General features: G+C 39.6%; 2 protein-coding genes across 9 annotated transcripts in view; both read left to right on the top strand.

Moving 5' to 3' along the window:
* The window catches only part of bdp1 (BDP1 general transcription factor IIIB subunit), a 38,340-nt gene extending 24,812 nt beyond the window's left edge, over window positions 1-13,528 (top strand). For 2 of the 8 annotated variants that reach the window (XM_077231509.1, XM_077231513.1), the window contains exons 21-48: window positions 3,457-3,572; window positions 3,657-3,879; window positions 3,994-4,163; window positions 4,239-4,293; window positions 4,536-4,628; window positions 4,710-4,851; window positions 4,951-5,093; window positions 5,179-5,412; window positions 5,642-5,750; window positions 5,825-5,924; window positions 6,015-6,090; window positions 7,106-7,292; window positions 7,398-7,602; window positions 7,702-7,774; window positions 7,883-8,223; window positions 8,328-8,483; window positions 8,792-8,897; window positions 9,103-9,388; window positions 9,478-9,790; window positions 9,988-10,093; window positions 10,176-10,374; window positions 10,456-10,618; window positions 10,713-10,818; window positions 11,050-11,408; window positions 11,894-11,987; window positions 12,106-12,385; window positions 12,514-12,724; window positions 12,808-13,068. In XM_077231509.1, coding sequence (XP_077087624.1) covers window positions 3,457-3,572; window positions 3,657-3,879; window positions 3,994-4,163; window positions 4,239-4,293; window positions 4,536-4,628; window positions 4,710-4,851; window positions 4,951-5,093; window positions 5,179-5,412; window positions 5,642-5,750; window positions 5,825-5,924; window positions 6,015-6,090; window positions 7,106-7,292; window positions 7,398-7,602; window positions 7,702-7,774; window positions 7,883-8,223; window positions 8,328-8,483; window positions 8,792-8,897; window positions 9,103-9,388; window positions 9,478-9,790; window positions 9,988-10,093; window positions 10,176-10,374; window positions 10,456-10,618; window positions 10,713-10,818; window positions 11,050-11,408; window positions 11,894-11,987; window positions 12,106-12,385; window positions 12,514-12,724; window positions 12,808-12,918 — 4,757 coding nt within the window. In that variant the 3' untranslated portion in view covers window positions 12,919-13,068. Of the gene's footprint in view, window positions 1-3,456; window positions 3,573-3,656; window positions 3,880-3,993; window positions 4,164-4,238; window positions 4,294-4,535; window positions 4,629-4,709; window positions 4,852-4,950; window positions 5,094-5,178; window positions 5,413-5,641; window positions 5,751-5,824; window positions 5,925-6,014; window positions 6,091-7,105; window positions 7,293-7,397; window positions 7,603-7,701; window positions 7,775-7,882; window positions 8,224-8,327; window positions 8,484-8,791; window positions 8,898-9,102; window positions 9,389-9,477; window positions 9,791-9,987; window positions 10,094-10,175; window positions 10,375-10,455; window positions 10,619-10,712; window positions 10,819-11,049; window positions 11,409-11,893; window positions 11,988-12,105; window positions 12,386-12,513; window positions 12,725-12,807 lie in introns of all 8 variants that reach the window. The other 6 variants (XM_077231510.1, XM_077231512.1, XM_077231511.1 and 3 more) reach the window with 6 other exon arrangements.
* A 505-nt stretch (window positions 13,529-14,033) lies between these two features.
* mccc2 (methylcrotonyl-CoA carboxylase subunit 2) lies at window positions 14,034-22,819 on the top strand. The gene is made up of 17 exons (XM_077231524.1): window positions 14,034-14,282; window positions 14,732-14,798; window positions 14,930-15,014; window positions 15,121-15,222; window positions 15,987-16,114; window positions 16,230-16,342; window positions 17,103-17,216; window positions 17,300-17,364; window positions 17,454-17,553; window positions 17,647-17,742; window positions 17,827-17,899; window positions 17,992-18,068; window positions 18,443-18,509; window positions 21,407-21,563; window positions 21,709-21,823; window positions 22,002-22,087; window positions 22,576-22,819. Exons 1-17 carry the CDS (start codon window positions 14,145-14,147, stop codon window positions 22,691-22,693), a joined length of 1,701 nt encoding a protein of 566 aa, XP_077087639.1. The 5' UTR covers window positions 14,034-14,144; the 3' UTR covers window positions 22,694-22,819.
* The last annotated feature ends 1,681 nt before the right edge of the window (window positions 22,820-24,500 follow it).

Raw genomic sequence — 24,500 nt, 5'->3', positions numbered from 1 at the left:
CAGAGAGTCAGGGTTTTACAGCCATTACTTCATTGTTCCAAAGAAGGATGGAGGGCTGCGTCCTATTCTAGACCTGCGCCAGTTAAACAGCAGGGTTCAGAAACTCAAGTTCAGAATGCTTACACTCAAACAGATTGTATCACAGATTCAGTCCGAGGACTGGTTTGTCACAATAGACTTGAAGGACGCGTACTTCCATGTATCTATCCATCCTCATCACAGGAGGTTCCTGAGGTTCGCTTTCGGGGGCGAAGCATACCAATATCGGGTTCTTCCATTTGGCCTAGGTTTATCTTCCCGCACTTTTACAAAATGCGTGGATGCAGCTCTGGCTCCGTTGAGACTCCAGGGCATCCGCATATTAAATTACATCGACGATTGGTTGATTTTAGCTCAGTCAGAGCAGGTGGCAGTTCAGCATCGAGATGCTGTTCTGTCCCACATAAAGAGTTTGGGGTTGCGGCTAAACACCAAAAAGAGTGTGCTCCTCCCTGCTCAGAGGACCACTTTTCTAGGTGTAATTTGGGATTCGACCACAATGCAGGCACGCCTGTCTCCTGCTCGTATTTCTGCGATTCTCACAGCCGCAAAGAATGTGAAACTAGGCCAGTCACTCACTGTGAAACAGTTTCAGAGACTGTTGGGTCTCATGGCAGCTGCGTCCAACGTTATTACTTTTGGCCTTCTGTACATGAGACCCCTGCAGTGGTGGCTCAGGACCAAGGGGTTTTCTCCGAGGGGAAATCCGTTCCGCAAGATCAAGGTCACGCGGCTATGCCTTCGTGCCTTGGCCTTGTGGAAGAAACCTTGGTTCCTCGCCCAGCGCCCAGTGTTGGGGGCTCCTTGTCGACGCGTCACGCTTTCGACGGATGCTTCCCTCACGGGATGGGAGACGGTCATGAGTGGCCGCTCGGCGCAAGGTCTGTGGCAGGACCATCAATGTTCCTGGCACATAAATCGTTTAGAGTTGATGGCGGTATTTCTAGCACTCAAATATTTCCTGCCAGACCTGAGAGGCCATCACGTGTTGGTCCGCACAGACAACACTTCGGTGGTCTCCTATATCAACCATCAGGGGGGTCTGAGGTCACGTCACCTTTGCAAATTGGCCCATCAGATCCTCCTATGGGCCCAGGGGAAGTTACTGTCGCTCAAGGCGGTATATATTCCGGGGCGTCAGAATGTGGGAGCAGATATTCTGTCGAGACAGGGGCTGAGGCCCGGGGAGTGGAGACTTCACCCAGAAGTGGTGGAGTTCCTGTGGGAAAAGTTCGGTCGTGCTCAGGTAGACCTTTTCGCATCATCAGATTCAACCCATTGTCCCATGTGGTTCTCTCTAATGCACCCAGCTCCTCTCGGTCTGGATGCTATGGTGCAGGTGTGGCCGAGGCTGCGCCTGTACGCCTTTCCCCCGATATCTTTGCTTCCGGGGGTTCTGGAGAGGGTTCGCCGAGAAGGGGCTCGTCTAGTAGCCCCTTATTGGCCGACCCGAGTTTGGTTCTCGGACTTGGAGTCTCTTCTGGACGGCTCCCCCTTGGAGATCCCAATCAGGGTGGACCTCCTGTCTCAGGACGGGGGCACGATATTTCCCCTCGGCTGGAGTTGTGGAAACTGTGGGCCTGGCCTCTGAGGGGGAGGGGGGCTCAGGGTGACCGGTCTTTCGACCGATGTTGTAGAAACCATTCTTCAATCCAGAGCTCCTTCCACGAGAAGGCTGTATGCGCTAAAATGGAAACTTTTCACCACGTGGTGTGTTGAACGTCAGTCAGATCCTGTTAACTGCCCTGTTGGTTCAGTTCTTGATTTTCTGCAAGACCGTTTCTCGGCCAGGTTATCTCCTTCCACCCTAAAGGTTTACGTGGCGGCTATATCTGCCTACCACACTCCTCTGGGGGGTACTTCTATTGGGAGAAACCCTCTAATTACTCGCTTTCTCCGTGGTACATTGAGGTTGAGACCTGCACTGCACGCTAGAGCACCGGCTTGGGACTTGGCCATTGTACTCAAGGGTCTGGCTTTAGCTCCCTTCGAGCCCATCGAGGAGGTTTCTGAAAAGTTCCTCACTCTAAAGACTTTATTTCTCCTTGCTATCTCATCTATCAAGAGAATTGGTGATTTACATGCTTTGTCGGTTGCTCCTTCATGTCTGGAATTTGCACCTGGTATGGTGAAGGCATTTCTCTACCCCAGGCCGGGTTATATTCCTAAGGTCCCACTGAATGTTGGGGGCCCAATAGTGCTGCAGGCCTTCTATCCTCCACCCTTTAATACCCCTGACCAGGAACAGCTTAACCTGTTATGTCCAGTCCGGGCTTTAGATGCCTACGTTCACAGAGCTGCCCTGTGGCGTAAATCTGAGCAACTATTTGTTTGTTTTGGGTCACTCAAGAGAGGATAACCTGCATCTAAGCAGGTTATGAGTAAATGGATAGTCGAGGCTATTTCATTGGCTTATGAAGCGGCCGGACAGCCTTCACCTATGGCTGTGCGGGCCCATTCTACTCGGAGTATGGCAGCCTCTATGGCCTTAATTTCGGGAGTTTCCCTTCTTGACGTATGTAATGCGGCAGGATGGTCCTCTCCGCATACATTTGTCAGGTTTTATGACCTTGACCTCTCCACTCCTGGGGCGAGGTTGCTTGCTTCTTAGTGTGCGCAGGACCTCACACAGAACGGGCATTTGTCATTATGGCGTAGTGGGTATAGGGTTCCCACCGCGTCTCAAACGCAGCTCGAGTTCCCTTGAAAGGGAACGTCTCAGGTTATGTATGTAACCCTGGTTCCCTGATAGGGAACGAGACGCTGCGTTTGCCTGCCATACTTCCTGCATGCCCTGATCGACTTGCTTCAGGTTTTTCAGAAGCTATCGCGGTCTGATTTCAGGGTTGCTTTATAGTTTCCTGGTCTATGACGTCACCTATGTCGTAGCGGGCTTCCATTGGACTGATTTTACACGTGCTTCACGACGTAATCACGCAGAGAGTTCCCACCGCGTCTCAAACGCAGCGTCTCGTTCCCTATCAGGGAACCAGGGTTACATACGTAACCTGAGACGTTTTCTGCTGTCATTACTCCTGTCTTCAGTGTCACATGATCCTTCAGAAATCATTCTGATATGCTGATTATTATCAGTGTTAAAAACATTTGTTCTGATTGTGGTGGGGGGTGGGGTGGGAAGAATCCGGATTCTTTGATTAATAGAAAGTTCAAAAGAACAGCATTTATTTGAAATATAAATCTTTGTAACATTATAATTCTTGCTGATTAAGTGTTGTTGTTTTTTTTAAATCTTACTGAACCCAAACTTTTGAAATGTAGTGTATTTGAATGTAAATAGATGATATTACCAAGTCTGTTTCTGATCTCTTTATCTAATACCAAACATGACCTTTTTTGTTGGAGTGCAACACATAACAGTTGAAATGGGTGTAATGCTGTTTTTAATATCTCCTCAAGGTCAGACATTACTGAAAAGTCCAGTTGTGTTGGTGTCTCATGAAGAAGTGGAGCGCTACCTAGGGATCCGAGCACAAACTGCTGCAGAGGAATCAACGGCCTCCAGAGGCGATCATGTCAGTACTGGAGGAGTTTCTTCTGTGCGTTGTAGAGTAAACCTGTAGTAATCAGCTAAGAGTGACTGTTGATGTGGTTTGCAGGTGGGAGAGCATACGGATGTTCTTGAGGAACAGGGCTCTTCTACAGTTACTCTAGAAGAGAGCATCTCTCAAGACCCAGAAATTAAAGAAGCTGACATTGCCTCCATTTCTTCCCAACAAAACCTATCCGAAAAAAGGTTTATTAAGCCAACACCGTGTCTAAGCCGGGCAGCACAGACTTTCCACAGACCTCTCAATGTACAAACAACAGAGTTTAGAAAAAGTGAGCTTCAGATGTAAACCATGAACTAAGAAAACCGTCCTGTTGCCTGTCCCAGCAGCGCTGTATTTGGTTTTCTGTACTGAATGTGTGTTTTGTGTTCTTTTCCAAATCCAGATACAGCATCTTTGAACCGTGACTCCACACAGCTGCAGTGTAGCAGTCCTGTGGAAGTCCAAGTGAAGATCGCCCTGAATGAATGCCTTTCTGAGGAAGAGGGCACATGTAGCATTATTCCAGAAGAAAACGGTCCTTGGGATGTCCCGGTGAGGGAATCTGTCTCAGGAGTGAGTGACTTCAGTCTGTGAAGCCAAACGCACAATATCTGACTTGCAGTGAATTTTCTCTTCTTGAATGTCCAGGATGATGCCAGAACTACAGCAGATGATCTGCCCCTGCCTTCCTTAATGTCAGCTGGTGAGATTAAAAACAGTATTGCCCTTTGTTATATTCAGTTGTTTCATTGATGTATTTACTCTTTCTTTCCTTCTTTCCTTCTTTCCTTCTTTCTTTCCTTCTTTCTTTCCTTCCTTACTTACTTACTTACTTACTTACTTACTTACTTACTTACTTACTTACTTCATCCGTCCGTCCATCCGTCCTTTCTACCAACTCATTTTAATTTCCATATTTATCTCTCTACCGCTTCTTTAAATAAGCAACTTCTCCAAGACCTAGTAAGACTGAGGACCAGGAAGTTTCATCTTTCCTTGAGAAGCCTCAGGTTCCTGACATCACACCATCAGACAAAGGTGCAACATTTAACATCAAAACCCTAAATTAAGTGCTTAACTTTCAGGGGGGAAAAAAGTACATACGAATGACTTTTACAGATGTGAATCAAAGAAGAACAAAGCTTGGAGAATCTGAATCTCAGATTTCTGAGAATACTGATCAAGATTCAGAGCCTAGTGAGTCTGCTGTCACAGACACCATGATTGAGGAACCTCAGACAGAGGTGAAGAGGATTGTCAGGTGCGCACTGGCAATTAAATAAATGGATGATTCCAATTGACAGGGTTTGTCTAGAGTGTTTTTAAAAAACATATTGGCTTTGTGGTGTCATCTGTACAGCTGTTCCTCTGATGGTTCCTCAGTTTATACTCAAGATAGTATTGCTCCAGAGAAACACATTCAGTTTGCTAAGCACACATCCAACCTAGAATTGGCATCTCGGGTCATGATCAACCCTCAACAGACCTCCGAGCCTAATGAAGGTGAGACTTATGTTGTTCAGATTGAGAATGTTGCTTTAAACGTCACTTGTGTTATTGACAATGATTGAGACATGACATCATTTAGATCCTGCTGAGAAGCCAGAGCATGAGAGCCCGGTTAAAGTCCACCACTGTGATTTGGATCATGACATAAAGAGAGTCTCCAGAGAGGACAAGCTTGTGGTATCTGAGGTGGATTTGCAGGAACGTAAACAGGATGAGGATCTAATGTCTCCTGTCCTGTTACTTGGCTCAAAACAAACTTCTGCCCCAGATGTTTCTGTGGACAGCACTGGTAAAGGACACGAAGAACAAAATGGTGGGTTTTAAAATTTTACCAGTTTGTTTTTTTTCTATAAAGAATTAATATATTTATTAGATTTAATTGATTTAATAAAGGGACAGTGTAGAGGATCATTCTTTACAACAATATTTAGTCCACATATTTAAACTCCATGTTAAAACCTAAAACTGACTAGGAAGGAACCCGCCTTCATGGTTACACACAAACAATTAAGTCTGTTAATTTCATCATTCGTTTCTCATAGATCCAGTTCTCAGTGATGCTTCATCAGCACCGTTTGAAGCACACAGTCCGGTTTCATCTTTTTATGATCCTTCCTCTGAACATACAAGCAACATGTGTGATATGGACACGTATGTACAGTGTTTGTAGTTTTTATGTACAATTTATATATTATTATTAAATGATTGATAATATGCTGTTTAAGGATGCTATTTAGTGAGTCTGCAGCTGAAAACATTCAAATACCAGATGAGCAGGATTCAGAAAAGCAAGATGGCACAGAAGAGCAGTCAGAAGCTCATGAGGTAATGCGTCCTGACAAACATTACACCTTGTGTATTCTGCGTTCACTGAATGAAATGAACACCTTTTAACTAATTAATGTTTTCTGGCAGGATTGCATTGTCACTCTCGATGGAAATGCAAAATCTGAAATCTCAGGTTCAGCTGGAGTGGAAACGGGTGCAACTGGTAATGGTGACATGAATACATGAGCCAGAAAAATGAACAAACTGTAAATAGACTGTATAATATAAATATTACTAAAATAATGATTACAATTTAAAGTTTAGGGTCAATAATTTTAATATTCTCTTATGCTCACCAAGGCTGCATTTATTTGGCAAGGCAAGTTTACTTCATACACAGTGGTAATTCAAAGAAAAAAAAAGAAAGAAAAAAAATAGCAATTATTAAAACATTTTCATAAGACATAAAAAAACATTAAAAGAAAAGTCAAAATAAAAAAAAGGATTGAATTAGTTCATATGAAATAAGATTCTACATTAAAATGAATATGAGGGACATAAACGCAAAAGAGGATTTAAAAAAAGAACCGTGCAGTGCGATCGGTATAGTGCAGGAACTGTGCTTAATCAGGAAATGCACAGTTCAGCAGATGTGTTTTATTAATCTCGTCTTAAAGGTAGCTAACGATGGGGCACATGTGACATCCTGGTTCCAGCTGTGGGTGGCATGATAGCTAAATGCCATCTCACCATGTTCTGAATTTAACAGGCTTTATCCTTCCGATCAGAGAGCTCTATTTGTTTTTTATTCTACCAACATATCTGCTGTGTATTTTGGACTGAGACCGTTATGGGGTTTGTATACATACAAATCATTCTAATATGCTGATGTGCTGCTCAAGAAACATTTGTTATTATCAATACTAAAAACATTTGTGCGGCTTAATGTTTTTGTGGAAACCTTGATACATGTTTTTTTTTTCAGGGTACTTTGAATAGAAAGTTTAAAAGGACAGCATTTATTTAAAGTAAAAATATAGCAAAAAATACACTTTAAACATGATGTCTTTATACTGTCACTTTTGATCAGTTTAATAAATCCTTACTGAAAAATAATATTAACTTATTTAACAAAATGTATCTCACTGACCTCAAACGTTTAAACGGTATTGTATGCTATTGTCTTATTGCATAAGTGCTTATCTTATTGTGTTATTGTCTTTCTTTTCTTGTCACAGATAACCAATCGGACGAGCCCACCTTTATTTTGACTCTATATGAGATTCCAACCTCTCAGCTGTTCCATGAGGCTGACTGTGGCCAGCAGGATATTCCCCTTTATGAACTGCAACCAGCACAAGTCCAGACATCCTCACTGATTACAAGCAGTTCACAGTCTCTTTCCTGTACATTAGAGGCTTCCAGGTACATTTCCCTTCCAGTCCAGATTTAATTCAACTTTTTTTCTCGGTAAAGAAATAGTCCTTGAAATCATCCATTCCTTTCATCCTTGATGACCTTGTTTTGTAGTGCATCTCTGCACATGGAGTCAGAAGAGACCAATAAACCATGTAAAAGTGTTTCTAAAAAGGTGCCAGACGATTCCCTGGTTCCTCTTTCAAAGGATTCAGCAGAAGATGCAAGTACACAATTGATATCCTCACAGGAAAACAGTTGTGATCATGTGAACTTTTTAATTAGTCCACCTGAGATGCTCTCCTGTAATTCAGCCATGGTATGATGCAGTACTCCCTTTTGTTACCATAATGTTTGTAGAGTGATTTATATTTTGTAGCAGTTTTGGAAATTAAAGTGTTCTCCCTTTTGGTAAAAGCCAACAGATGTGCCAAAGTTGGATGAGATCCCAATAGAATCTCCAGAAACTAAAGCTGCCACTCAGAGGAGAAGTAGGAAATTAACTTGCATTCAACTTTTATTTATGTCAGTTACTGATATTAAAAATGGTATATTCCAGTAGACAAGATGGTAATGTCCTCTCTGATCTCTCCATCAAGGCAAGATAAAGGTCAAGCCGAAACTAAAGCCATGTGTGGTTGGCCCTTCAAACAATGGCCAGTTTGACTATGCACCCAGTCAGACTCTGATAACGGCTCATGCTATTGCACAAGCTGAGATTGAGTCCAACCAGAAAACATCTGCACAGGAAACAGTTAGTCCGAAAATCCACTTAAGCCATGAAGACCGTGAGTGGGGAGCCAATCGTGGACATGACGGTGTGATATCAACTATCATTGTGCCAGGTTCTGAAGATATGAGAGATGAGAGTCAGGTGAAGTGGGAAGGTCCTCTCAGAAAAGGTCTCCAGATGGATGAGGACTCTGTTGTTGACCCTCCAGTGTGTCACAGGCTGCTCTCTTTTGAACCGAGACAATTAATTCTGTGTTTTGCTGTATTAAAGTTTAAGCTAAATCAGTCATTAACATAAGTGTTTCCTTACAGGTGCACAGGGTGTTGGTTGATGCCTTTGTCTCCTCAGGAGAAATGGATTCTTTTTTTAATAAGGAAATCTCTCATGACAGTGAGCTACAAAAACCTGAGGACTTGTCTGTATGTCGTCCAGAGAGTGCGAGATCACTGTCTCAAGTAAATGTCCAAGTAAGTGTGTCTCAAGTAAATGTCCAAGCAAGTGTGTTTCTATTTTTATTTAAACAAGACCAGTTTTAGTCCTTTTCTTCAGGAGCCTATCACTATTAGCAAACAACAACAACAACAGTCCAATAAATTACTGATAGACATCAAGTCCAGCCCTAAAAAAAAAAATTCACTTCCAAGTGAATTTGCTCAGATATACATCAAAATGGGGGGTGGGAAGATGACTGCAATTTCTGTTTCATGCCCGTTTTAAAAGTTTTAAGTTAATTAGGAGCACATCACATGAGTTGATTTAGTACTTCTGTCCACAGAAGGAAAAAATGGCAGATATTTCAAAAAAGCCAGATACTTGCAGAGAGGCATCAAGTGTGACACCATCAGTTTCTCAAGAGAAGACTGTGCCTTTACAAAGAAGAGGTAAGGATATTAATTTTCCTTCATAGTTCCTTTTTAACCTTTTATACAATTACCAAAATTGATTGATATTAAAACTATTTTTGACAAACAAAAAAAACATACCGAACTGTTACTGAATATTATGCATTTCGTTTGTTTTATTATTGCATTTATGTATTTCATTTCATTTACATTGTATTTGTTTCTTGAATGTTATCTTTTTAAGGCAGGATGCAAGTGAAGCCTAAAATCCCCAAAATAACAACATCTACTAAAGATGATTTCTCAAGACAGGAGCACACTGATATTGGATCCAATGAACCAGCCTCAACTCAAGTTATTTTACCAGCATCTTTGATTAAAGAAGAATGTGTTAAAGTGGAACTGAGCGAGAGATCTGAGCGAGAAGATTTATCTGATATTCCAAAGGAGGAGTCAGACACAGAAAACATTGAAGAAGTCAAAAAGACAAATAACCAGACCCCATTCACAACTGTGGAAACATCAGCATGGTAAGACATCAACATGTCTATCTTTATAAATTTCCTTGAATCTGTGAAGTCATTAACTAAAGGTTTTGTTTTAACACTCTATGTCATAGCACTGAATCATCACCTGTGGAATTGAAAATAAAGGGTGAGCACAAGGACATGTTGCATGTGGTGTTGTCTGATATATTGGTGCTGGTTTCCACGGAGAGTGGAAGTCCTGTCCAAAGCAGTCTCCAGATGGGTGAAGTGAGCCAGCAGGTCCTCGATGCTGAGGAAGACCAGGAGACGCATTCACATGAGGGTGTTTCACACATGCTGCTGACTGATATATTCATACCCGTCTGTGAGGACATGCAAGATGATCTGAGCAAGGAATGGATGACAATTGGAACGACAAGCCCTCATGAAGCAGAAAGATCTCAGGTTAGTTATGTGAATTAAATTGATTTATTGGTTGATACTCTGTTTTTACTTGTACATTCTTGTTTCCACCTACTTTACACTTACAAAGATTATCTTAATCTTTAAAAACACTAATTTCATTAGTAAATAAAATCCTTTAGTTCTTATACCCCTGATTAATATTTGATGACGACTTCAATTTGAAATTTATACTACAGATTAGAGAGGATCCAGATACTGCAGTCCAGTTATGTGCAGTGTCACAATCATCAAATGTGGGACCATCAATATCACCCAAGAGTAAAAGACACACTCAGGGGAAAGGTGGTGAAAAAACTATTAAAACAATGTATCTCAACACACTGCTTAGTTTATGTTACAATGTGAGGAATTTTCTGCTTTTAAGGCAAATTATTGGTAAAGATGACATTTCCCAAAAGGACAGCAGGAGATTCCCCTAAGAGTGGCGAGCAATCAGAAACCGAGCCTCCGTCAACCTTAATGCCAAAGCAAGAGGTCCATGCTACTCTAAATTCCCCAGAAACTGAATGCATTTCAGAACCCAAAGTGGAGTCAACACAAAGTAGTTTTGAGACTTTTACATGGTATGAATGACACTATTCTCTGATATGCACTGAAATTTTAATGAAAATGAAACCACTGATGGTTTGGTCATTCTGTCATAGTTCTGACTTGCTGCCTGTTGGCTCAGAGGACCATGAGGCGACGTGCGGGGGGGTTTCTCATATGTTGCTCTCTGATATTTTGGTGCCTGTTTTGGATGAGTCTGGAGAGCACAACCTTCACAAGGAGGCCGTATCAGTTGGTCTTCAAGAAGATTCAGTCAAAGTATGTTCATGTGTTTTGACAGGTCTTTGGTTGCTGATAAAAAAATTCTGTAAAAAATTAAATTAATTACTGAGCATCTATCTAACTGACACAGGTTGAGAAGTCAACAGATATTGAGAGACCAGCAAAAACTGAAACGGATGAGACCACAGCAAGTCAGTCTGTCTCAGTGGAATGGAAAACACATTCTTGTAGGAGAAGTAATAATGGACATTTTTGAATGGAATATATTTTTAAGTAATGAGAATCATATCTTACTCCCCTAAAATAGTGGTTAAAGTGTAAAATTTAATAAATTAATAATCATTTTTGCTTTTTCAATGGGAGTGATACATCTTTTTTCAGTTAATAGTGTCTATAAACATTTGAGCAGATGAATTTTATGTATTTGTTTCTAATGCTTTCAATCTAACTTGTATCTTTTCCTCAAGGCACACTGCGCCCAAAGCCTAAATTATCAAAAAAGAGAGATGATCCTTTAGAAACCGACCTCTGTCAGCCGGGCTCTACACAGACCTCTTCAGCTACCCCTCAGCAGTCCCTGGACCCTCAAGCAGAGGAATGGTCCCTCAAAAGCAATATGCTGCCCATGGACTCAGATGAGATTGAGAACTGGTGTGAAGGAGTTTCCCACATGTTGCTGTCAGATGCATTTGTGCCTGTTTCTGAAGAGATTGGAGAGAACAGCACAGATCTAAAAGTATTTGTCTCAAGCAGTCTTCATGAGGATGAGGAACAGGCTCTTAGTCTGCCAAAGAGTGAGAAGACACTCTCTGAGATTACAGATGAAGTATGCTATTTTAAGAAGCGTTTAACTTCAGTTCATTATACAATTGTATGGGATAAATCTCATGAAAAGACCCCAGATCACATTTTAACAAATTGTTTTTTTTTTGCATAAAGTATACTCTTATGATTTTTTGCAATGATATATATTTTTTGCATTTTTATCAAACACGAAAAAAGAATTAGATACAATATCAAAATTATTTACATTATGGATTTTACACTACTGCCTTTATTCAAAATAATTTCTTTTAAATAATTGATAAAAAATTGTCAATTCAAAAACCTTATATTTGGAGAATAAAATTAACTAAATCATGGGCTTAAAAATGCTACGGGGTCCTACGAGTAGACATACATTTTCTTCATGCAAAATAAGTATTTATTAATTTTTTGGGTGAAATGTGACCTGGACAGGCTGTTTTGAGATACACCTTTATGAACTTTTAAACACTGTACAGATGACAATGTAAAAATCTTTTTTTATAGGTATGTCAATTAGACACTATTTCTGACCTGCCAAAGATTGATGAGTCAAATCAGAGTCTGCCAGCATCACAAGCAAAAAAATCACCAGCGAGAAGTCAGTCATTCTTCATCATACACAATAGTATTTGTTTTTGTCCTCATTGTACTTTGTACTACTAATTTTTCTTTCTAATTAATCAATTTCTCACTATTCATTTATCTCTCTCAAACAGGTACATTTCAGATGACACTAAGATCGCCTGAAAGACGCCTTAAAGATCAACCCGCTGTGCTAAAGACAGCCCAAGCCGCCCCAACAACACCTCAGCGAGCTCAGACATCAAAAGTGAAGGAGTCAATGAGAACTCCAACAAAGCAACACACAGGAGAGGTCTCAGGTGTGTGTAGGGTACAGCTAGAGAAGTTATCTGTTGAGGAAATATGCACTCCCCAAAGTGTCTTGCGACCAAAGCATCACAGCACACCCGTCACTGTGAAAACCATTTTGAGAGGGTAAGAATTATTTCCATTTCATGCCAATGACCTTTTCAAATTGTTGAAATCACAATATTTAGTGCTGTTCACAGTAAAAACAACTACTGTTGCATAGTTAAATTGCAAAAATCTGTTTTTACTCTTAGGAATGATATGCCCAAGGCATCTCTGGCTTTGCATGGAACCAGAAGCCTTGGTTTAGAATTGCATGCTGATGAGAAGCCACCCGTGCCTCCAGGATACTCACCAAAGATTGTCCTTCATCGTGTACCTATAACTGATGCAAACATGCCTACCTCATCCTCGTCCCCAGCTAGAGTGTCCACCACAGCCTCCCGACCACTGGCAGATCATCAGGTACATGCTCTGATTTATGGTCAAATCATTTTGTTATTACTCCTTTAGTTGTTTTCAATAATATTACATTATCTATTGTGCAGTTCTCTCAAAACAGCCCTCCAATCTCCAATTTGGATGCTGATAAGGATCCTGTTCAAGTGTCCCAGTTCTTCCTGGATGACATCTTCACTGAAGTCGTGGATCCGGACTGATTCTTGTTTGAGACGTTTTTCACTGCTGCTATTCCTGTTCATTGCACTGGAGTGAACATGTACATCACTGTTACACTGCTAATTGAAGACCTGTTAGAGAAGTGTTGGTAATTTTTAATAAAATTGTTCAACTTTCACGAAGGAATAACACATACATAGATTATAAAAAATTCTTATGAGGCCTTTGCTGTAAGTTTTTCCTTTTTTTTTTCTTTTTTTTTTTTTTGACGAGACATGCAGTGTTGCAGGTTTAGTGTCAGCTCTTTTATTTATTTGTGTTTATTTAATGCTGAACATTGCACCATGTTTTTTTTTATCAATGTGGTTTTTACTGACAGCTGCTTTGGAGTTTAAAGATCTTGCTTTGTTCAATGCAAATATATTTGTTTTTATGGTAACTGTTACTTTTGTTTTCGTTCTGAGAGCAAAACCACTTTTGTGAATTATAATACAATTCTCCAGTGAGAATTTATTTTCAAGAATGTGTAATTAAATATCATCAATTGTCAATTATATTGGCAATTGGTGGCACAGTCTGGAATTAATATTACATCAGTTAAGTATTTATGAATAAGTTAATAAATTGATATTCACTTCTTCAAACTTAAAATGTTTTTTCTTACTCGGGGAAATACAGTAAACGAGGAGCAGGGGAAGTTGAGATTTAAATAGAACAGATTTCTATAAATAAATAAAAAATTACAGACATGCAAGGAAGTTGCTGAAAAAACGGAGTGTGCACCATTTTAGCACGATGAATACGAGTTTTGTAAAAATCATATGTTTAGTTAAAATCATGGTAGTTATTAAGTAGGCTAACTCAATTATTGAGATCACTAACTTTGTTAGCACATATGTTCGAGTAAATTCTTAATACAAAAATTGTCAAAATGAAAATGCAGATCGTATATATTATATATGAGAATGTATGCGGTTTATTATTATTATTATTATTATTGCAGAATGTACATAAGACAGGGAACAATCAACAAAGACACTTCCATTGAGACTAACACAAAGTTTGAATTCGAAAAGAAATAAAAGGAAATGGAAAAAGGAGAATGCGAGCTGTTGTTAGTGCTTGTCAGTGGAACGGGGTGTTCCTTTTCCACCAGTTTTCATTGGCTGTGCTAAGGGGAAGGGAGCAAAGCTTTCAGCGTTAACCGTTTTGCTGTCAGAGGACGTTGCTGAGTTCGTCCTTAGACCAGTCAGTTAGAGGATGAATCATGATTCTGCACTATGCTAGACCGGTGGTTTCACTCATTCGGAGCAGGAGTGTAAATGTTGCCATTTCCAGACTATATCATGCGGATAAAGTTGCAACAGTGGGCTCGCAGCCCGACTCACAGTCTACGGTTTTTCAGGTAGGCCACGTATGAAGCCTCGGACTCAAGTTACTGCAGCCAGCCGGCAGTGGGGATTCATCTGTTGCGGCAGTTGTGCATGTCCTTGTGCACTTATTTAAAGCGCCAATGACATAGTTCGTATAATACACACATACAATAGACGAGTAAACTTTTATTTCCACCTTGCACTAACCGGTCAGATTTGTTACTATATACTAAACTTTATACTTATGTAACGTTAAATAAGTTATGTTTCTGCTTTTGAAACATATAAGATATACTGTACAGTATGCTGAAATATTGTTATTTTGTCACCGCTGTGAACTGTCTGATGATGATGAGTCTGGTAAAACTATATTAAACCATACTTAATATTTCAGTCACGTTCTGATTATTTACTTTATAAACTTATGAATTATAAACTTTGAATATGGTAATTTACCAACTAGAAAACTTTCACATTGTAGGAAAATTATGAGCGAATGCAAGTACTGGTGAAGGAGTTGAAGGACAGAGCAGAGAGGATCAAACTTGGTGAGCAAGTTGAAAATATTTACTTTGATACCACTAAACACAGCCTATGAAGCCATTACATAGGGGTAGTTTATGGCAGCTTTAGCACATTTCCTTGCACCAATGTTTACAAAACATTGACATTTGCAAAGGTGGAGGAGAAAAGGCGAGAAACCTACATACATCCAGAGGAAAGCTCCTGCCTCGGGAACGCATCGACAGATTGTTGGATCCTGGGTGAAAACAAACTCACTGTTATTAAAAAAAAAAAAAAAAGTCATCTTTACAATGTTGTCCATTCAGACTGTTTTCATGTTGAACTTGTTTTTTTGTTTGTCTGCAGATCTCCCTTTCTTGAGTTTTCCCAGTTTGCTGGTTATCAGTTATATGGAAAGGAGGAAGTTCCTGCAGGAGGCATAATCACTGGTATTGGTCGAGTCTCAGGGTGAGGAACATACAATTAAATTAACAGCCCCTTTCACACATTAAAGCCAGTCATTCAGTTAGCATTAAATTACCAGATTTACTTTTCTGGCAAATGCACAAATGTGCTGTTCACACAAACAACTTTGTTCCATCTTTTTACCAATAGATAGTACCAAAGTACCGTTAAACTCTGTGATGTCAATCATGGGAATTTACCTTTAAAAACTGCAATGTTCTCTTCATCCGCCTGGATGAGAAGCGCTTTAGTTTCACTTTCTGTCCAATTTGACATCTTCTGAGTGGCATGCATAGGAGGATGATCACATAGAATGCGTTTTTGCTCTTAAAAACACATGATGTATAATACTGTAGTTACTAACAGTTACTAGGCTACTATAGTACTATAGCACTAGCACTATAGTAACTGCAGAGCCACAGCGCTGATGAATGGAAAAGAATGAAGGGTCTTAAGTGTTATATGCAGCGCAGCGGTCAGATGCCCGTCTAGCGCATGTTTACATAGATGTGCTCATACTAGTAATCCTATTCTTTGTTCAAACACACCATCATACTTGGAATTTACTGGTAATGTTACAGCTTCTCATTGCAGAAAATTGCTAGAACAAATTTATTTGTATTTTTAAAAAGGTCCTGTTATCATACATGATCTCTAAATGGTAATTTACCATTAAAGACTGCATGTGGGAAAGGGGCTAGTATGCATGCATTGATAATGCTATGCAAGTGTTAATGGTTTATACATCCTGCCTGTGTACCTCACAGGGTGGAGTGTATTATAGTTGCGAATGATGCTACTGTCAAAGGTGGAACCTATTATCCTGTTACTGTGAAGAAGCACCTGCGTGCCCAAGAGATTGCACAGCAAAACCATCTACCATGCATATACCTGGGTGAGTTCTTTCAGAGGTTTCAAATTCTGTACAGAACAACATTTTTCTATGAATGCTTTCATTTTTTTTGTTAAGTGTTGAGATACTCTGAGTACTCTGATCTGTTTTTCTATAGTGGACTCTGGAGGAGCCAATTTACCCAGACAGGCCGATGTGTTCCCAGACAGAGATCACTTTGGACGCATCTTCTTCAACCAGGCCCGCCTTTCCTCGGAGGGAACTGCACAGGTCTTTTTTATGTGAAATTTCTATTTACATATTAGTCTATATATATATATATATATATATATTTGATTGGTTAAAGGGCCGTAAAGATGGGTTACACTCAACACTGTGGATGAATCACGTTTATTCAAAGATTCAGGATCTATTGAAGAGAACTTACCCAGAAACTCTTGCAAAGCGAAAACAAACACTTGTTTTTGATCCATTAATGCATTTCTCACTTACTCTATGCATGCATCTCACTGTTTGAAATGCATGTCTTGAATAATTAAGCAAGGCGTCTTCTCATAGAATAAGGACATGCAGTCTCATGAATAATTGAGACACCAATGACAATGTACATGAAGACTATTGAAAATAGTGCAAAAAGGTTTAAAAAATAACTAGTTTTCTCTTATAATCAAAACTAACGGATTGTAGCATTGACTTCTATGATGTTCAACACGCATAACTGTTACAAAATTTGGCTTAGTGTTTCATGATTCTTTAATAAAGAAGTTTTTAAAAAACAGTGTTGTCATAATTGCAGAAAAAAAGTTTCCTTTTGCTTAATTGTGTATATATAACAATGTGACGCTTTTGAAACAAAAAGGCTGAGAACCATTGATACAGTACTTATAAGCCATTTGTTTATATATAACCATAAGCGAATATAAAATGTTGTTTGGTAACTGGCATGTCATATGGCAGTTTGCTGCTTTCATACGTCTAACAATGGGAGCTGATGCATCGTGATACATCAGTTTTACCTGTTATCTTTCAGATTGCTGTTGTGATGGGCTCCTGTACTGCAGGTGGCGCCTATGTGCCTGCGATGGCTGATGAGAGCATCATAGTGCGCAAACAAGGGACCATTTTTCTGGGTGGACCGCCACTGGTATGTGTTTATGTCCCAAGGAGTGCAATATGACTAGCTGCTAATGTTTAGCAACGGTAAAAGTCCATTTGTGTATTTAAAAGGTAAAAGCTGCTACAGGTGAAGAGGTGTCTGCTGAAGACCTGGGAGGTGCAGACCTTCACTGCAGGTTAGAGAAACACTTGTATTTTCACATAAACGCTTGTTTTGAGCTTGCTTATTAGCCTTATGGGTTTTTCAACATTTGTGTCTCTGCAGAAAGTCAGGTGTAACTGATCATTATGCCCTGGATGATAATCATGCCCTTCATCTTGCTCGAAAAGCCATACGGAGCTTGAACTACAAGAAGAATCTTGATGTGAGGACACAATTGCACTCCTGATAGATGTTCCATATGTCTGATTTTTTTATGACTTGATGCTGATCTTCTTGAACTTGCCTCATTCATAAGGTTACTGTGGAACCTCCTGAGGCTCCTCTGTTTCCTGCCGATGAGCTATATGGTATTGTGGGGGACAACCTCAAACGCAACTTTGATATTCGAGAGGTATTGGTCACTTTATCACTGGAATACAACCCTATTAAAATGTTGCCTCAATAGATAAAACTTAAAGGCAATTATGAATTTCAGGTTATCGCTCGTATTGTTGATGGCAGTAAATTTGATGAATTCAAGGCATTCTATGGAGACACACTCATAACAGGTGGATGTTTTTTCTTTAATCATCTTTGTTTTTGAATTTCGGCATTGATTTCTTACTTCCTTTGGTACTGGATTTCTTCATTTGCTTTTTAGGTTTTGCACGGATATTTGGCTACCCTGTGGGAATTATTGGCAATAACGGTGTGCTGTTCTCAGAATCTGCAAAGAAGGTGTGCATCTCCTGATCATTGTTCTGACTTTTCATGCGTAAAGGTTAAGAGAATAATGTCTTTTGCACTATAGACTCTGTGCACGATCACCTTCGCTTTTAACCTCAATGGCCAACGCAACTTCTGGTGCAGTGCACTGTGTATGGAAATTGAGAAAAAATCTATAGTTGAAAAGTTTACATAAAATGAACATTTATACTTTACTTAGCCTCTTGAATCATGCATGTTTTTTTTCTGTGGAAGCCCAAGTAGCAGCATCTTCCAGGTTGCTCTATTTTCCATACAATGAAAGTGCATAGACTATATATTTCGAAATGATTACTAGAAATTTCTGGAAACATGTTTTCAGAAATATTTTTTTGTTTGTTTAATAGGCAACTCATTTCATTGAGCTTTGCTGTCAGAGAAACATTCCACTCCTCTTTCTTCAAAATATTACAGGTCAGTTGTATGCATACTTCTTCTGAATATACATCTAATGTTACAAAACAGTTCTCTGATTCTGAACGAGTCAGCATAGAAACATATTAGGGATGCAACGAAATGAAAATTCTTTTGAATCTAAACCAATTTTTTACATTTTCACCATTGCATAAATTAAATAGTCAAAATGTGATTTTTTTTTTTTACTATTTTCTCTTGCTTTTCAAAGAAAAATAATTACTAAACTACTATTTAAAAATATTTATTTAACATTGAAAATTTACAATTTAACACATTTATTTAACATCTTTTGTTGCTTGATTAAAGGGATAGTTCACCCAAAAATGTTGTCAGTATTTACTCACCCTCATGTTGTTCCAACCCCGTAAGACCTTCGTTCATCTTCGGAACACGAATTAAGATATTTTTGATGAAATCTGAGAGCTGGATCACTCCTCCATACTAGTCCATAGGCTTCTCCAGGGATTAAACTTGCCGGCCTCGAAAAGTTATTAAAGACATCGTTAAAATAGTCCAAGTGTCTACAGTGGCTTAATCTTAAGTTTATCAAACGACGAGAACACTTTTTGTGCGCAAAAAAAACAAAAAGAACGACTTTATTTCAAATATTCATTTCCTTCTCTCTGGGCCTCGGGTAAGGTTACTAGTTTAACAGCGTATGATCTGTTATTGTACGTCACACGCATCGCCCACATGACCAGCGTCCGCCAATAGTGAGCCTACGTGTGACGTAGCTCTACGCAATTACACTAGTTTAACTGACTAGAGGCCCAAAGAGAAGGAAATGAATAGTTGAAATAAAGTCAGTGCTTGAAGTGGGGGGAAAAAGGTGCCGGTACTCTCTTGCACTGGCAAATCATTAAATATTTCTACTGTGAAAAACATAACTTGGAGATATTGCTGGTACAACAACAATTTGTTTTTTATTAACAACATAAATGTATTTAAACAAGTCGTGTGTGCGTGTTTGTGTGTGTGTACGTGCGCGCGCGCGCGTGTGTGTGTGCGTGTGTGTCTATGTATGTATGTGTGTGTGTGTGTGTGTGTGTGTGTGTGTGTGTGTGTGTGAGAAAACGGAACTCCTCCAAGTCTGCAAGTCCAAAAATACATTTATGGTGAGATACTATACATTTTATTTAATTAAATGCATTTATGGTAAGATTATTATATTTTCATGTCAATCTGTGTTCATTTTGACCACGAACCATGCGTAGTAACTTTAATTCAGCACGTGCAGCACAGCAGAAATAGACTCGTTGTGGAAACGATCTCTGCCCTGCTGTATAGGCTACACACCGCTCCTGGAACGGATCGCCGGAGCGCATCCGCGTGCAGTGTGAACGCTCTAACCTGTTAATACGGGTGCGGAAAAATATGCACCACATACGCACTGCAAACGGAGTATATGTGAAACGGGCTTGACACTGACGCTTCTTCTGTCAGTGGTAGAGTACCGGCTACATGCGAGAAGTAGCGGTACGCAAGAACAAGTGCAGGTACGCTTAAGAGTAAAATGTAGAAGTGCCGGTACTGCGTACCGGTGAGTACCGCCCCACTTCAAGCACTGAATAAAGTCGTTATTTTTGTTTGTTTTTGCACACAAAAAGTATTCTCGTCACTTGATAAACTTAATATTGAGCCACTTTAGTCACTTGGACTATTTTAATAATGTCTTTGTAAGAGCCATTTTGTCTTTATGTAGACCTTATGTAAGTGTATGTCCAGTAGGGGTCTCTCTTTGGGTAATTGGTTACTGAATATAGGTAGGAACCTTCCTAGAGGTGATAGGTGTTGCTGGAGGGAAGGTGCACACAGTTTTTTGACCGCTACGCTATGCCATGCTAAGTTATTCTATACCATGCTGTGCAGTAGGAAATCTGTACTGGTGAAGAACTTGGAACTGTGGATTTATTGACTGTTTGTTGGACTCTTGCTTACTATAAATGAAGACCAGTCACGGTAAAATAAATCTACTATGTAAGCATAGTAACTTGTGTGTGGACATTGCATTAAATAACAACCCGAGTGTGCACATCCATTAACAAGCACCATCCAGCAGCCCTCAGCTGCTTTAAGTAAAGGACTTGGCTGCTTACAGTCTTTAATAACTTTTCGAGGCCAGCAAGTTTCAATCCCTGAAGAAGCCTATGGACTAGTATTGAGGAGTGATCCAGCTCTCAGATTTCATCAAAAATATCTTAATTCGTGTTCCGAAGATGAAAAAAGGTCTTACGGGGTTGGAACAACATAAGGGTGAGTAAATACGGACAGAATTTTTTGGGTAAACTATCCCTTTAAGATTAATGACACAGGCAGGCATTTAAGGCTACTGTCACTTTAAGACCAAATGCTTGGATCTACCAGTAATACAGTATACTAACACATATCCGTTTTTCACAGAGAGATTAAGCCATAACCGACTGTATTTATGTAAGATACTACACATGATCGACATTTTCACAACTTGCTGTGCATAATAACTTGATAAACTCTTTTTGAAGAAAAGTTCAGTATTTCGTTAAATACACACGCGTTTCTTTGACATCTAACGTCTAACTTGATCCCCGCGCTGACTTGAATTCTAGACAATACAGCAGAACAGTGTCTGCAAATGGCAATTTTTGCGTCTTTCTCTGACACTTTAAAATGCTTCCACACTGACGACATGTTTGCTACATTCATAAAGCGTCATCAAAAATGCAATTTTTTGTAAAAAATTTATTCGGTCTTTTCACTTATTCGGTCGAACATCTAAAGTGCTTTTTTGTGCTATTTTCGGCCGAATAATTTCGGTTGCTGAACATTCAGTGTGTCCCTATAACATATAATATGTATGCCTAGTGAAATTGCTACTGCCATACACTCATAATGTACTCTGTTACTCTTTTTATCAGGCTTCATGGTTGGCAGGGAGTATGAAGCTGGAGGTATTGCTAAAGATGGAGCTAAAATGGTGACCGCTGTAGCCTGTGCCAATGTGCCTAAGATTACCGTCATCATCGGAGGATCGTATGGTGCGGGAAACTATGGCATGTGTGGCAGAGCCTATAGGTAAGCGTTATTAATAGCTAACATTATTTCCTACACTTCCCTGCTCAAAGGTATAGCACTAAAAACATGTTCAAGGTATCCAGTTGACATCAGAATGTAGTTGAACATCTCATTTGTTAGAGTTGACCCTATGTGCACCTTGCAGCCCCAGGTTCCTGTACTTGTGGCCTAATTCACGCATCTCTGTGATGGGAGGAGAGCAGGCAGCCACTGTGCTGGCAACCATAACTAAGGATCAAAAAGCCAGGGAAGGAAAAGAGGTAAGAAACAAACAGAGGAAATTTACTTAACTTCATCTTTTATCAATCTTAATACATCCAGGGCTTGTTTTCTTTATCTTACAGTTTATTTTTTTCTGAGAGTTCTAAAAAAAGTTTGTTACTGAGAAAAGCATATAGATTATGTATTTCAAGTAAATAATATTTGTTTATCTTCCAGTTTACCCCAGAGCAGGAAGCTGCAATGAAAGAGCCAATTATCAAACGCTTTGAGGAGGAGGGAAACCCATATTATTCCAGTGCCAGGTAACTAGATAGACATGTAGATATGCATGTTTGAATTGCCAGGGATGCAAACTTGTCATCTTTCTGCGAAATTCTGCGTTTTGAATCCAAAATAGGTAATTTGTGTGATTCGTATGGATCACATCTTTGTCACCTTTGATTTTTGCCTTAACTGTGTAATAGATTATACCGTTAAAAAGTTGATGTTTTTGAAATTAGTCTTTTATGCTCACCAATATTTTACATAAAGTTAACGCATATTTTTTTATTTTCTTTTTTTGTCACCTTTAAGCAATTTAATGTATCATTGTTGAATAAAAGTATCTATTTCTTTCAAAAAACTAAAAAAAAAAAATGGTCCCAAAACTGTAATGGTAGAGTGTGTATTATTGCCAGACAACAAAGGCATAATAATATATATATGTATATATATATTTATTTAATTTTTTTCTACTGTCCCTGTGCTATGTCTATTTTTAACTTTTGTTACACTTCCTCTATCTATCTAGACTGTGGGATGATGGAATCATTGACCCCGCCGACACTCGCCTTGTCCTAGGCTTGAGTCTGAGTGCTGCTCTCAATGCCCCCACACAGAAAACTCGCTTTGGTGTCTTCAGAATGTAAATCTGGTTTTGTAAAGATTAGACATTTAGAATTAAATAAATTTCCTCTGTCTTCTGGGCAGTACACACTAACTTTATAAAGTTGTTTTGTCTTTGTATGTTTGACAACAGTAAAATGTGTAAAGCCGACCATTGAGTGTTGTGTCTCATATGCTCTAAGATTTTCTTGTTGTTTTGTACTCTTGATATGTAGGAAAGTACATTACATAATACTGGCTGGTGTAAGAACAGAAAAGTATTGCCTATGTTCTGTATGGTTTTTGTAAGGTTGAGGCATTAATGCCTGGTTCAGATTACACGATTTTGACTCCTAAAATCTTGTCATGTCGTGGACAAGAAACATGTCAAACTACACGTTGCTTCCCAACCAGTCATTGCCGTCTAACACGCACACATACAGGTGCTGGTCGTATAATTAGAATATCATCAAAAAGTGAAACTTGGATATGTATATTCATTCATTACACACAGACTGATATATTTCAAATGTTTGTTTCATTTAATTGTGATGATTAAAACTGACAACTAATGAAGATCCCAAATTCAGTATCTCCGAAAATTTGAATATTACTTAAGACCAATACAGAAATAGGATTTTTAGAAATGCTGGCCAACTGAAAAGTATGAGCATGTACAGCACTCAATACTTAGTTGGGGCTCCTTTTGCCTGAATTACTCCAGCAATGCAGCGTGGCATGGAGTCGATCAGTCTGTGGCACTGCTCAGGTGTTATGAGAGCCCAGGTTGCTCTGACAGTGGCCTTCAGCTCTTCTACATTGTTGGGTCTGGCGTATCGCATCTTCCTCTCCACAATACCCCATAGATATTCCATAGGGTTAAGGTCAGGCGAGTTTGCTGGCCAATTAAGGTCAGGGATACCATGGTCCTTAAACCAGGTACTGGTAGCTTTGGCACTGTGTGCAGGTGCCAAGTCCTGTTGGTAAAGGAAATCTTCATCTCCATAAAGTTGGTCAGCAGCAGAAAGCATGAAGTGCTCTAAAACTTCTTGGTAGACGGCTGCGTTGACCTTGGACCTCAGAAAACACAGTGGACTGACACCAGCAGGGTTTTGTTTCACAATCCTCTCCAGGGTGCGGTTATCCCTATTGCTTGTACACTTTTTTCGACCACATATTTTCCTTCCCTTCGCCTCTCTATTAATGTGCTTGGACACAGGGCTCTGTGAACAGCCAGCCTCTTTAGCAATGACCTTTTGTGTCTTGCCCTCCTTGTGCAAGATATCAATGGTCGTCTTTTGGGCAGCTGTCAAGTCAGCAGTCTTCCCCATGATTGTGTAGCCTACAGAACTAGACTGAGAGACCATTTAAAGGCCTTTGCAGGTGTTTTGAGTTAATTAGCTGATTGGAGTGTGGCACCAGGTGTCTTCAATATTTTAAACTTTTTCACAATATTCTAATTTTCTGAGATACTGATTTTGAGGTTTTCATTAGTTGTCAGTTATAATCATCAAAATTTAAAGGAATGAAAACTTGAAATATATCAGTCTGTGTGTAATGAATGAATATAATATCCAAATTTCACTTTTTGAATGGAATTACTGAAATAAATCAACTTTTTGATGATATTCTATTTATATGACCAGCACCTGTGCACGTGCACTCACACACGCACACTCACTCACACAAACCCACTCACTCATTCATTCACTCGCACACATACATACAAACACACTCACTCTGGAACCCGTCGTGGAGGACCCGAAAAAAATTAAACGCCCTATTCTGTTTTTATCATGAACATGGGCCGACATGTGTATGTGTACGAGTGAGTGAGAGTGAGAGACTGTG

This window comes from Siphateles boraxobius, unplaced genomic scaffold (assembly GCF_051911475.1).
Source record: "Siphateles boraxobius isolate OS27281-9 unplaced genomic scaffold, OSU_SipBor_1 16, whole genome shotgun sequence".
Taxonomy (NCBI): Eukaryota; Metazoa; Chordata; class Actinopteri; order Cypriniformes; family Leuciscidae; genus Siphateles; species Siphateles boraxobius.
The sequence above is the reverse complement of the archived record's forward strand: the minus strand, read 5'-3'. Positions and strand labels throughout refer to the sequence as shown.

What these genes read in the sequence shown, in the direction of transcription:
- mccc2 (XM_077231524.1), top strand. Translation starts at nt 14,145, where the DNA reads ATGATTCTGCACTATGCTAGACCGGTGGTTTCACTCATTCGGAGCAGG. An exon ending in CACAGTCTACGGTTTTTCAG is followed by an intron (nt 14,283 to 14,731) that starts GTAGGCCACGTA and finishes TTCACATTGTAG; the next exon opens with GAAAATTATGAGCGAATGCA. An exon ending in AGCAGAGAGGATCAAACTTG is followed by an intron (nt 14,799 to 14,929) that starts GTGAGCAAGTTG and finishes ACATTTGCAAAG; the next exon opens with GTGGAGGAGAAAAGGCGAGA.